The sequence below is a fragment of the Sorex fumeus genome, unplaced genomic scaffold, assembly GCF_029834395.1.
Source record: "Sorex fumeus unplaced genomic scaffold, SorFum_2.1 ptg000098l, whole genome shotgun sequence".
NCBI lineage: Eukaryota > Metazoa > Chordata > Mammalia > Eulipotyphla > Soricidae > Sorex > Sorex fumeus.
The window spans coordinates 71473316-71486014 of record NW_026606155.1 but is presented as its reverse complement, the minus strand read 5'-3'; the positions used below and the strand labels follow the sequence as shown (position 1 = coordinate 71486014).

The 12699-nt window shown below is 60.3% G+C and overlaps 2 protein-coding genes across 3 annotated transcripts; one reads left to right on the top strand and one right to left on the bottom strand.

Moving 5' to 3' along the window:
• Nucleotides 1-1236: 1236 nt before the first annotated feature.
• On the top strand, nucleotides 1237-7831 carry CPNE6 (copine 6). 2 transcript variants are annotated; one of them, XM_056133409.1, is made up of 17 exons: nucleotides 1237-1361; nucleotides 2495-2666; nucleotides 3004-3183; nucleotides 3433-3507; nucleotides 3663-3737; nucleotides 3867-3950; nucleotides 4231-4320; nucleotides 4860-4964; nucleotides 5178-5264; nucleotides 5445-5504; nucleotides 5790-5923; nucleotides 6008-6062; nucleotides 6148-6199; nucleotides 6485-6618; nucleotides 6736-6972; nucleotides 7345-7519; nucleotides 7629-7831. In XM_056133409.1, exons 2-16 carry the CDS (start codon nucleotides 2499-2501, stop codon nucleotides 7480-7482), a joined length of 1674 nt encoding a protein of 557 aa, XP_055989384.1. In that variant the 5' UTR covers nucleotides 1237-1361; nucleotides 2495-2498; the 3' UTR covers nucleotides 7483-7519; nucleotides 7629-7831. The 2 variants fall into 2 exon arrangements, with proteins under 2 accessions (XP_055989384.1, XP_055989385.1); XM_056133410.1 differs by lacking the exon at nucleotides 1237-1361 and adding an exon at nucleotides 1362-1480.
• Nucleotides 7832-10341: 2510 nt separating this feature from the next.
• NRL (neural retina leucine zipper) lies at nucleotides 10342-12271 on the bottom strand. The gene is made up of 2 exons (XM_056134345.1): nucleotides 11891-12271; nucleotides 10342-10742 (listed from the first exon to the last, which is right to left on the bottom strand). The coding sequence occupies exons 1-2, from the start codon at nucleotides 12269-12271 to the stop codon at nucleotides 10410-10412; spliced, it is 714 nt and encodes a 237-aa protein (XP_055990320.1). The 3' UTR covers nucleotides 10342-10409.
• Nucleotides 12272-12699: the final 428 nt, after the last annotated feature.

Sequence of the window (12699 nt, the reverse complement as noted above, 5' to 3'; positions counted from 1 at the left end):
CCTGCAGGAGAAGAGACAGGAGAAGAGCCAGAGCAGGACGCCCATGTCCCGGACACAGAGGGGCAGGCTGGTGTGCTCACGCGTGGCGACCAGCGGCGCTGTGTCATCCTGGGGGCCCCCCTGGGCGGTCAGCATACTCGGGGGTGCACATGGGGCTGTTCCAGAGCTGGTCCCGGTGGAGCCACCCCAGCCAACAGGAGAGCTGGTCGAGACTCATCCCTCCCGGTGCCCCCCCCCCCACCAGGCCCACCCTTCTCGCTCTCCTGTCCACGGCACCTGAACAACTCTGCTGCTCTGCACCCCTGAATCTGCCTCAGCACCCGTCAGTTCTGTTCGTGCCACACCTCCTCCAGCTCTGCTCAATCCCCAGAGGTTCCCCTGACCCTGGCTCAGTGTGAGGCAGCCACCCAGCGGAGGGCACAGAGGCAGGGGTTCTCCCAGATCTCCGTGTACCTCAGCGTCCCCCACAAGCACAGCACCCCGAATCCCAGTGCGGGCTCCCTTCCCCTGGCACTAGAAGGAAGACAGTTTCTCCCAGACCCGGAGGGGGGAGCCCCATGAGTTCAGGCTGGAGGAGGGGCAGTGCCCCGGCCATCGTCCCTCTAGTACATTCCCTGGCCTGTCCTGTATAGCCAGGATGGGGGATGGAGCCATCACACCGTTTGGTCCCTGTGCTTGCGAGTCCTTGTTCCATGGTGACAGGGGACTTGGGCGGCCGTGAGGATGAGCAGATGCGGCCGGTCTGTGAGGGGCACATAGAGACACGTCCCGTGGTGCTCAGACCGGACGGAGCCCTGCGCGCAGGAGGTGACGAGTGCCACGGCGCTGGCTTCTCCGTGGCCTCAACCGTCCCTAACAAGTGTGCGGTGCAGGCTGGAGACGGGTGTGTCTCCCTGCGTGCGTCTGTGGGGCTGTCACTGTCTCAGCATCACATGTGCTGGCACCCGTGTATGTGTCAGGATACGTGTGAGTCGGGGCGTCCTGGCGCCTGCCCCCCCCATCTCCCGGGTGACTGCGCACGCACCACTGCAGCAGGCCCCTCGGTGGTGGGGGTGTGGGGGGTGGCACTAGGAGGATGCCTGTGTCCCTGAGTCTGTGGGGGTCCTGCCTCTGAGCGCCCCCGCCACCCGCCTTCCCCCTGCTCCGTGGCTCCCTCCCAGCCCATGGCCCTGCCCCTCCTCTCTTCTCCCTCCCAACGCGTCTGTGCGGGGGGAGCTGGTGCTGCAGGTCCCCCCCCCATCCCTCCCCATCCAGGCCCCATAAATAGCAGCAGAGCCGGAGCCGGAGCTGGCGCCAGCGGCTGGAGCAGCAAGGGAGTCCAGGCCGAGAGGCGGAGAGAGGAGCCCCCCACGAGAAGCCAGGTGAGCCCACCCTGCCTGCCAGTCAGCCTGCCCAGTCTCCATCACAGCATCTTGCGGACCCCACTTCAGCTCTTCACCACCCCCTGCTCAGAGTGAACTGGGTGACTGGAAGCTGGAAGGCAGAGAATCCCCCCTCTTCCTCCCCGCTGGGCAAAAAAAAAAATCAACCCCCCCTCACCAATCCAGCAAGGCACAGGCTGCAGGGAGGGTCCCAGCCCAGCAGCGCAGGGACCATTTCTGAGGGAAGCCGGGGAGAGCCACACCCTCTGGGAGACAGACGCCCCCAGGGTGAGGGCATGCAGACACACCCCCACACCCTGCAGAGACCCCAGGGGGACGGGGACCAACACAGAGACCAGCAGGGCAGCCGAAGCTGAGAAGCTGGCCGAGCACAGACCGCCTGCCTGCCTGCGTTGTGCCCCAGACTGGGTCCCACCGCCCCAGAGAGGAGGGCCTCCGTGCATCCCACAGGCAGCTCAGAGAGGGGCTGCGGCTCCCCCAAAATCCTGTCGCTAAGAGACAGCGCCAGTGCTGCCAAGAAGTGTGAGAACAGGGGGGCAGGGAGGGAGCCGAGGTTGTCATCGTGGGAGCCCAGCCAGGAACCTGGAACGGCTCTCCCCAAGCCCCCACCCAGGCCCTCCCGGAAGGAGGGAAGCGAGGGGGGCCAGGACCGCTGCTCCGGGGTACCGTCTCACCAGTCTCCTGCACCCACGGCCGACCCCACACCTGAAGCCCACCCCGAGGCTTCCCACCCTCTCCCCACCCCCTTGGCCCAGTTTGGCCCCGCCAAGACTGAGTGCAGCGCTGGCCAGCGTCCGCGGGAAATGGCAGAGGTGCTGAGACAGCAGAGAGCCCCGATCAATGCGTGACCTAGGAGCCAAGCCTGCCCGGAACAGCCCCTCCAGCCCCACCCGTGCCGCGAGAGCAGCAGCCAGCAGGGACCGAGCCAGGCTGGCAGGGAGGGCAGGCTGCGCGAGGCCCCCCCAGGAAGCGAGGAGTGGTGGGGAGAGGACGGGGGTCCCCTGAGAGCTCAGGGCAAGGAGGGGCATGACCCCAGGCTTCCAGAAAGCACACCCTTCCCTGGCGGCTGCTCCCGTCCCTGCACCCAGGCCTTCTGTTGTGTCCCCTGCCAGCAACATGTCGGAGTCGGAAATGGGGTGGGTGCCCGAGCCCCCCGCCATGACGCTGGGGGCCTCCCGGGTGGAGCTGCGGGTGTCCTGCCACGGCCTCCTGGACCGAGACACACTCACCAAGCCACACCCCTGCGTGCTGCTCAAGCTGTTCTCGGACGAGCAATGGGTGGAGGTCAGTACACCTGGGTCTCTCCTCAGTCACCCCCTGGCCTGGACAGGAGCACGGCTGGGCTGGGCCTGCCAACCCTGAGGGAGTGTGAAGACCAGACCCGGCCACAAACCACTGCTCTGCTTAGAAAGCCCATGGAATCCCAGCGGGAAGCCCCCAGGGCCAACCCCCAGCCCCTAAGCCCACACCGGGTTGCTGCTCCCTAAGGCTGACAGCTGGCGGCCCTGGAGCTCACCGTCCAGCCTTGTGGAGGGAGTGGCTGGGACTCGGGGGAGCCCTCAGAAAGCTGGGGCCAGCATACAGGGCAGCTCCTGAGGGTGGACACTCCGGCCCCCCGCAGGTGGAACGCACGGAAGTGTTGCGCTCCTGCTCCAGCCCTGTCTTCTCCCGGGTGCTGGCCCTGGAGTACTTCTTTGAAGAGAAGCAGCCGCTGCAGTTCCATGTGTTTGACGCTGAGGATGGGGCCACCAGCCCGACAAACGACACCTTCCTGGGCTCCACCGAGTGCACCTTGGGCCAGGTGGGCAGCCCCCACGCACCATCAGAAAGAGATGGGCCCCAGGGCACCAGCTGCCTCTCAGGCGGGCACTGCAGCCTGGGCCCAGATCCTGGGCTCTCATTCCCTCCATCACTGCGGGATCCCTGGGTCCACCTCTCCGAGCCATGGTGGAAATGAACGCCAAGCCGAGGCCAAGAGGGGATCCCTTTGGGCACTCGGCCAGCTTGAGCCTGGCTGTCACAGTGGGTCTCTCTCCATTTCCACTTCCAGATTGTGTCCCAGACCAAGGTCACTAAGCCTTTGCTGCTAAAGAACGGGAAGACGGCAGGCAAGTCCACCATCACGGTAAGCAAAGGTCACCTGTGCCCATGCTGGATATTTGGGCCCCTGCATGGGAATCCATGGCACCATCAGGCCCAGAACTAGCCCCATTTAAGGGTAAAGGAAGTAGGAGGGTCTTTGGGGACCACCTCCTGCCACCTACTCTGTCCCCCTTATAGATCGTGGCTGAAGAGGTATCTGGGACCAATGACTATGTGCAACTCACCTTCAGAGCCCACAAGCTGGACAACAAGGTGGGAACCCCAGAGCATAAACCCCTATCTTCCCTGTCCAGGCGTCTAGACCCCCCCAGTCAGCACAAGTCCCAGGACCCTCTTCTGCAGCAGCCCCCAGACTCAGGCACCCTTTTCCCTGTACCCCAGGATCTGTTCAGCAAATCTGACCCTTTCATGGAGATCTACAAGACCCACAGCGACCAGAGTGATCAGCTAGTCTGGAGGACCGAGGTTGGTGCCTGGGGTGAGGGACACAGAGCAGGGCTATGGGTGGGCTTGGCCTCACATTCACCCTGGTCTGTGAGTCTATGAGCTGACCGAGGTTCAATCTCTGGCACCCTGTATGGTCCCCTGAGCACTGCCAGGGGTGGTCCCTGAGTACAGAACCAGGAATAAGCTCTGAGCATTGCTGGATGTGGTCCTCCAAAAAACTACATGGGCACAGAGGGTAGGAGACCAGAGGAGAAGACCCCCCCCGGGAGGGATGACCAGCACCCCATTTCCTTTCTAGGTGGTGAAGAACAACCTGAACCCCACCTGGGAGCCCTTCCGCCTATCCCTGCATTCACTGTGCAGCTGTGACATGCACCGGCCTCTCAAGGTGAGGTCCCGTAACCCAGGGCCACCCAGTGCACTGCTGGCCTCTGTATAAGACCATCCCCCTCATGAAACAAGTCCCTCGCACCCTTGTGGCCACACTTTCTGCAATGTTAAAGAATGGGGCACTTGGGGTCCAGAGCAATAGTACAGTGAGTAGGGCATTTGCCTTCCATACAGCCAACCCAGGTTTGATCCCTCACACCCTAGATGGTTCCCCCAGCACTGCCAGGACTAATTCCTGAGTACAGAACTAGGAGTCAGTCCTGAGTATTGCCAGGTGTGGCTCCAAATCTAAAAAATTTTGCTCTGAGTTCTACACCTGTGCCTTTCATCAGGAAGTGAAGTCCCAGTCACCCTCAGCAAAGTCCAGAACTCTCTAGGCGGCCTCTCAGGCCAGGCTAAGGACAGTTCTTTGGGTGGGGACACTGTTGAGCCCTGAGTCCCTCTTGCCACTCCCAGGAAACATTGCAAAGCATCCCAACCCTGCGTGGACCCTGAACCCGCACCCCAACCCTGACCGTGACCCCCTCTGCCTCTCAGTTCTTGGTGTACGACTACGATTCCAGTGGAAAACATGACTTCATCGGTGAATTCACAAGCACCTTCCAGGAGATGCAAGAAGGAACAGCAAAGCCTGGACAGGAGGTGCCACAAAGCCTCCTCCTCCACCCACCCCCACCCCCCGCACATCCCACCCAGATTTCCCCACCTGAGACCCCAGAGATAACATGAAGCCAAGCAGAAAGGCTCTGCACCCTGGGAGGGAATCTGGGAGACTCTTCCAGAAGGGAGAAGCAGGGTCACGTGGCAGCATGGTGCCCCTGGGCTTACAGGGTGTGTGTCCGGGGGGCGATCTAGATGCAGTGGGACTGTATCAACCCCAAGTACCGGGACAAGAAGAAGAATTACAAGAGCTCAGGGAGTGTGGTGCTGACCCAGTGCACGGTAAGCCCTGGGCCTGCTGCACGCCCCTACCCAGCCCTGCCTGGGGAGGGAACACGGACCTTTGCCCTGTCCCATGGCCAACTTCAGCCTCAGAGTTCTGCATTCCCCACTCCCACCCCAGAGCCCCACCCGGCTCCCTGCTTAAGAACACCTCCCTTCCCCGTGGCCCCCCTCCCCCAGGTGGAGAAAGTACACACTTTTCTGGACTACATCATGGGCGGCTGCCAGATCAGCTTCACGGTAATGGCTGGGGTCTGGGGACGGGGTTGGAGGGAGGGGCCCGGGGCCCCACATGCTCAGAGCCCTTCCCAGGGCCTCTCCTGCACCCTAGCACCATTCATTCAGTCCCTCAAGCCCGGGATGAGATTACCTGCAGGGTTTCATCTTTTTGTTTGTTTGTTTGTTTGTTTGCAACTACAATGGACCATGGGGAGGGGGGGTTAAGCCTGGAGCCCCCACATGCTGTGCTCTGGCTCTTTGAGCTCTAGCCTTCCTGGTGAGTGACCATGGACCCCACACCATCAGGTGGCCATCGACTTCACAGCCTCCAACGGGGACCCGAGGAGCAGCCAGTCCCTGCACTGCCTGAGCCCTCGCCAGCCCAACCACTACCTACAGGCCCTGCGAACTGTAGGGGGCATCTGTCAGGACTATGACAGGTGGGAGAAGGGGGCCGTGGGGGGAGGGCACAGGTAAGGAGCCCTTGCCCAATGGGAGCCCAGAGCCTTTTTTTTTCTCCCCAGTGATAAGCGGTTCCCAGCATTTGGTTTTGGGGCTCGAATTCCCCCCAACTTCGAGGTAGGCTGGGTTCGAGGGGAAGGGAGGAGATAGAAATTCTGAGGGGACAGAGAAACAACGCAGCCCTCGCCTACTCCCCTCCCAGGTGTCCCATGACTTTGCCATTAACTTTGACCCAGAAAATCCTGAATGTGAAGGTAAGAGAGGAGAATGCCAAGGCGGCTCGGGGCACAGGGTACCCTTATGGCAGCATGATAACTCCCAATAATGCCCTCTCTTCCTATGGACCCAGCTCCCTGCCCCTCCTCTGTCCAGCCCCTGGTTCAATATTCCCCCCCCCCCCCCCCCCCCCCCCCGCTTCTGGCTGGTCACTTTCCCACTGTTTGGTGAGAAGCTGGGGGGTGGGGCTATCAGGGCTGGCCTCTTTCTCCTTGCTGGAAGAACCCCAGACTAATCTCTGCGAGCCTCGTCCTCTATCACAGAGATTGCCGGGGTCATCGCCTCCTACCGCCGTTGCCTGCCCCAGATCCAGCTCTATGGCCCCACCAACGTGGCCCCCATCATCAACCGGGTGGCAGGACCAGCCCAGCGGGAGCAAAGCACCGGCCAAGCCACGGTGAGATAGCGAGACAGCCACTAGGCTTGCTGCCCGGGGTGCCCTGGGCAGGGGAGATCTAGACCCAGGTCCTCTCACCCAGAGTGGACCTCTCCTCCTGCCCTGTCTGCCCCGCAGAAGTACTCGGTGCTGCTGGTGCTCACCGACGGCGTAGTGAGCGACATGGCTGAGACCCGCACTGCCATTGTGCGTGCCTCCCGCCTGCCCATGTCCATCATCATCGTGGGCGTGGGCAACGCCGATTTCTCCGACATGCGGCTGCTGGACGGCGACGATGGTCCTTTGCGCTGCCCCAAAGGAGTGCCCGCGGCCCGTGACATCGTCCAGTTCGTGCCCTTCCGGGATTTCAAGGATGTGAGTACCTGACCCTCCTGGACAAGGCCAGAGCGGCAGTATAGATGGTCGGGTGTTTGCCTTGCATGTGGCCAGCCCGGGGTCAATCCCTGGGGTCCCGGCCACAGAGCACCGCCAGGAGTATATTCCTGAGCCAGGAGAGATTCCTGAGTGCAGAGCCAGCAGTAACCCCTGAGCACCGCCAGGTCTAGCCTCCCTCCCCAAAAAAGAGACTTCTTATATTCTCAGGTCAGACGCACCTCCCGCACCTGAGGTCCTGCCCAGGATGCAGTGCCCGCCACTCAAGCCCCACCCTGTTGTTGGCCCCGCCCCTTGCCTGGACCCGCCTCCCCACTCTCTGTCCCTAACCTCCTGCCCTTCTTCCCTCCCCAGGCCGCACCGTCTGCGCTTGCCAAGTGTGTCCTAGCAGAGGTGCCCCGGCAGGTGGTGGAGTACTATGCTAGCCAGGGCATCAGCCCTGGGGCCCCCAGGCCCAGCACACCGGCCACGACCCCTAGTCCTAGCCCGTGACTGCCACCGACCGGACCTACTCACCCTCAGCCTCTCAGTGAGTCCAAGGGGGTGCACAGCAGAGGGCGTCAGGTGGGGTGAAGAGGAACCCCGTCTTTGCTGGGTGTGGTGGTGTGCAGGGTGAGCCTGACTGTTCCCCTCCGCAGGTGCCTGTCCTGACCCTTGTGACTCAAGTGACCAGAGCCTCTTCCTCTTGGACCAGCTGTGCTCCCAGGGCCCTAGCTGCGAGGTGAGCCCTGATCCCCTGCTCCAGGCCCTGCACCGCTCAGCCTTGTGGCCCCCCCCGCCCAGTGACTTTCTTCAGTGACTCCCAACTCTCTGGCCCTAATAAAAGGAACTGCTCCTAGCACCTTCGTGTCTGCCATCCATGTTCCAGGTGCCCATCAGGCACATACACCCTACTAAGAAACGAGGATCAGCCAACTCGGAGTTCAGCACTGCGGGTCACCAGATGTCTCTGCAGTTTTAGCCCATCTGTGTGCCAGTGGGATCTGAGGCCCCCTTCTCCTCGCCCCCAGCCCCAGGGGACCCAGGCACCATGGAGGTTAATTGTGGGAAATGGGGGTGCTAATAAGGAGCTGTCAAGAGGGAAGGCTGATCCCGCTTACAGCTGTCTCCAGAGGAACCCCACTGAGTCTCCTAGGGGCTGAACCCCAGCCCCCACACAGCTGTGGGTGGGGGTTGAAAAGGGGTGTTGAGGGGATCAGAGGAGGAGAAATATGAATCCAGAAGGGGCACCTCAGGTACGGGCACCCTGGTCTTCCAGGGTGTGTGAATGCGTGTGTGGCAGTGCCCAGCCCAGGCCCGGTGTCAGAAGCATAGCCCCAGGGCTGAGGGAGCCAGCTTTGTTCTCTGCACAACCTTCCAATAGCACAAACCTAGTTGTTTCACATGCATAACACTTTGTGTTAAGTGCTTGGAGCATGCATTCTCACTTGGCCTGTACCATTCTCCTGGTTTTTTTGACAAGGCTTGGTTTCAACTCACTCGTGGTCAGAGAAGAGCCGGCAGGCCTGGAAGGCAAGGCAGGTCCTTGCCTCAAGTGTCCAAACTCTTTGTCTCTGCTCTGCAACTTCCGTTTGAGGTTCACTGATCTTGAGACATGGTATGCATTTCCATGGCCATAGATGGGTGTCTCTGTCTGCGTGTGTGGTAGGCAGGACCTCAGCCCACTGAGGAAGGTATGCAAGAGTGATGGTGGTGTGAGGGCAGGTGAAGGCACGTGTGGTCTCCAGCAGAAAAGCAGAGGAGCTGGGGTCCTGGAGAAACTGCCTGCCCCCTGGCAACATGTGTGGCAAGGGGGAAGGAGAGGCGACAGGTGCCCAAGTCACTCAGGGAGGAGCCAGAAAGGGTGACGGACAGAGTGATCAGTAGTGGGAAAGGGAGAGATGGAAAAAAAGGAGTAGACACCCATGGAAGGTTCCTGAGAGGAGGAGGAATGAGCCAGGTTAGAAGAGGGGGTGGAGGAACAAGAACCGGGAGGGGAAGAGACAGCTGGGGAGGGGGTGGAGAGAGGGGGCAGAAAGGAAAAGAGACATATGGGAGCCTCTTCTCCCACAACCAACTGTTTCTCCCCATTTATTATGTCCCTTAGAGAGCCGACGGTATTGGCTGATAGGGGAGCTACTCCCAGCTCAATCCCCTGCTCTGCCCAGAGCCCGGCCCACTCTCCCCATAGGCTGCTAAAAACTGGGTTACCGTGGCAACTGTGAGACTGCCGGATAGCCATAAGCAGGCCTGGCCCAGTCACTGCTGTTCCTTGGCTTCGGCGCAGTGGTGGTGGAAGAGGGTCTATTTGATCCAATCCCTGTCTCTCTCTCTCTCTCTCTCTCTCTCTCTCTCTCTCTCTCCCTGTCCTCCCCCACCCCCAGACACACACACACACACACACACACACACCTGGAAATAAGGATAAAGTATGCAAGAACACTTAGCCAACAGAAGAGAATTCTGCCTACACTTCAAGTTTAATTCACAAAAGCTGCTGCATTCTCTCAATTCCTAACATTGTGCGGAGCATGACACCCCAACCTGCAGAGATGTGGAGGCAGCCACAGGGCCTAGAGGCCAAAGGAGCCTGGAGAAAATAGCAAAGAATCTTCTGAACCATTTCCCAGGATGCAGCCAGGGAACCAGGGCAGGACAGACAGTCTCCCTTTGATGATGCTGTCTAGGGGGCTTTGGAGAACACCACTGGGGCTTCCACAACAAAGAGATGCCAGAACTAGAAAGGTGTCCAAAGCCCTCCAGTGGAAATGAGGGTCAGATGTAACTGAGGACCAGTGGCTTGCTCAGGTGACAGGTGTGTCTTATGACAGTTGTGCAGTTCCCAGCTCTTCTGACTCCTGCCCAGGGTTCTCTCCCAGCCCCACCTACCACCACCGTGCCCTACCAGCCACGGGTGGGCAGGCAGGGAGTCTCGTCTAGAACCTCCACTCTAACCTGTGCAACCTGGGAACTAACAGCTTGACAAAGCTGAAGTCCTAAAGGGGGGAGGTAACAAGTTGCATTAAGTTTAGAAGGGAACACAGTCATTGCGAGTTAGGTCCCCTGATGCCCTACAGGTTGAAACCTTGAATTGAAAAAATAAAAGCTAAGTAGGAGGAGCTCCCCACTTACTCCTCGTTACTATCCACTGTTACCTCACCTTGATCTGCTAACCCACCAGCCTCGGGAAACTGTGCTTGGCGCTGGCCTCTGCAGATACGGTGTGCTGGTCCCAAAGGCTGGGGCAGGAGCTGAAGCGTTTCTCTGCAAAGCCTGTGCGAAGGGCAGGGACCCCTCTCCCAGAAAAGGAGCCTTGAAGGGTCCAGATGCTTTGGGGTGTTTGTTTGGTTATGGAAAGCTGTGTCCGGCACCAGAAGGAAACATCTAGTGAATGGTACCACGGCCTTGCGTATAGCGCTCCCCCGCCACCACTTGGAGGCTCAGAGGAAGAAGTGGGCGTGATCCCCGGAACCGTGACCGCCGGAGACCAGCCGGTCACAGCGAGCCTTGTAGTGGTCGCGCTCCCTGGCCAGGCGAGCCACCTCGACCCGCAGCGCGTCCAGCTGGGAGGCTAGACGGGCGCGCTCAGCCTCCAGCCCGCGCCGCTGCTGCAGCCGCTTGGAACGACAGGCCTGCGCGTAACCGCGGTTCTTCAGCGTGCGGCGCCTCTGCTTCAGCCGCAGAGCCTCGTCGCGCCCGCAGCCCCGCAGCTGCCGGTTAAGCTCCCGCACCGACATCGACACCAGCGCGGCGTCAGAAAACCGCTCAGGTAGCTGCAAAGGGAGAGGGCAGGGACCGGGTCAGCTCAGCTCTTGCCAGGAGGGACCGGAAGGTTCCGCCCCCTGGACCACGCCCCCTTTGGCCACGCCCCAAAACATGCTCCGCCCCATAGACCTCCCCCTTGCTTATCACGCCCCAAACAGGTTTTGCCCCATGGGTCACGCCCCCTATCTGGTCACGCCACAAACAGGCTTTGCCCCGCAGGCCACGCCCCTTTGGACCGTGCCCCAAACAAGCTCCGCCCTGTGTGCCACGCCCTCTGTTTGACCACGCCCCTAACAGGCTCCGCCCTATGTGTCACACCCCTTGTTGACCACGACCCAGACAGGTCCTTTCCCGGAAAGCCCCTCCCAAGCTGCCACCTTTATCTGAAATTGCCTCTCCCATCAAACCTAGCTCAAAGGTGCTCACCCCTCCTGTCACAGATCCCAAACACTCCCCACACTCTACAAATGTCTTTGCTTTGGGATGCATGCCCCTTGGGGACCACCCCGCGGTGCAGGCCCCTCCTCCCTTAGTCAGGAGCAGCCCCTGCTGCTGCTGCAGGACTCCAGGACCACGCGGGTGCGAGGTGGGTGAGGTTGGGGGGGGGTATCCGGACCCTTCAGGACACCTCACTCCACTGTCCTGAAGGCCACAGCCCTGTGACCCTCAAAGGATTTAGATTACATCTAATGCCTTCAACACCCCCACCCGCGTCTATAATTAATAGGATGAATCCCGATCCTTCCTGAGAAGCTTGGGTCTGGGGAAGCTCCAAGTCTTGAAAAGGCCAACCTCATTCTGGTTCCCACAGCCTTGCACTCTATGGCTCTGTTCCAGCTGTAGTCCTCTCTGCGGTTTCCATACCTGCAGTATCTGTTTACCTCCTGGGAATCGTCCCATCCCCTCCAAGCCCTTGAAGCCTCTCCTCTTCCCGTTCTGTCCTAACTTTGTCCCCCTCCCCTCATTCTCCTGGTGGAAAAGGGGGCCAGGGGCTTAATGGTTGCCTTGTCTGGTTGGTTCCACCCATCCTTCCCATCCGCAGCCTTCCGATGTCTCCTCCTCCATCTGCAACCCCCTCCTGGAGCTGAGCTCTTTTGGGCTGTTCTTCCTATTCACTGCTTTCTGCTGCCATGTCAGGAAGCTGGCTGACACTCACCTGAGCACGTTGGGTCCCCATCTCCTCTGGGCTCCCTGGGTATAAGTCGTGGGGCTCCTCGGCAGGCAGCAGGCTATGATCCTGAAGCAGCTCTGCAGCCTCCTCAGGACTCAGCCCCAGGGCCTCCCCGGTCCCCAGCTGCTGCTGCAGGGCAGCCAGCCAGTACAGCTCCTCCAGGCCTGGCCGGGGCCCCTCCATGCCACCCCCCAGGCCTGGGTCACTGAGGGTGGGGGAAGGAGGCACTGAGCTGTAGGGTGTGGAGCCCAGTGAGGCTGTGGAGGGGGCAGCTCGCCCCTCAGAGGGTTCCCTCTTTACCTCAAACTTCATTAAGTCAAAGTCATTGACATATTCCATGGCCAGAGGGCTGGGGGGCAGTGCCATTCTAGGGCTGGACTGGGGGGGGGGCACCTGTAAAAAATAAAAGAAGGACTGGAAATTGCCTACTTGCCACCCACACCAAGACCTGCTGCCTGAAAACGTCAAGGGTCCCAGAGCCAGAGGTGTGGAGATTCAGTTTAAGGGTGCAGCCCTGATCCCCATTGAGTTCGCTCTGGGGAAACTTCTCAGATGACAGTGCTCCTGATGGGGACCAAGCAGCTTAGAAGGCCTGAATGAAGGAGAGAGTAGGACTATGCCTGACCTTCTGCAGTCTATAGAGTGTCCCCACTGCAGTGCTGGGATGTATAGTAAGAGGCTCTGTCCTCCCGAGAGACTTCGTTCCCTTTCCCGACAACTAAAACAATTTCCTTAATGACTGTGGCAGAGCATGTGAATCTTTTAGGGCCATGGAAAGGCACGTGTGCTGTGAA

Coding starts and splice junctions, on each gene's coding strand:
- CPNE6 (XM_056133409.1), top strand. CDS start 2,499: ATGTCGGAGTCGGAAATGGGGTGGGTGCCCGAGCCCCCCGCCATGACG. Junction 2,667..3,003: donor CGGACGAGCAATGGGTGGAG/GTCAGTACACCT, acceptor GGCCCCCCGCAG/GTGGAACGCACGGAAGTGTT. Junction 3,508..3,662: donor CAGGCAAGTCCACCATCACG/GTAAGCAAAGGT, acceptor TCCCCCTTATAG/ATCGTGGCTGAAGAGGTATC.
- NRL (XM_056134345.1), bottom strand. CDS start 12,271: ATGGCACTGCCCCCCAGCCCTCTGGCCATGGAATATGTCAATGACTTT. Junction 10,743..11,890: donor TGGGGACCCAACGTGCTCAG/GTGAGTGTCAGC, acceptor CTCCCTTTGCAG/CTACCTGAGCGGTTTTCTGA.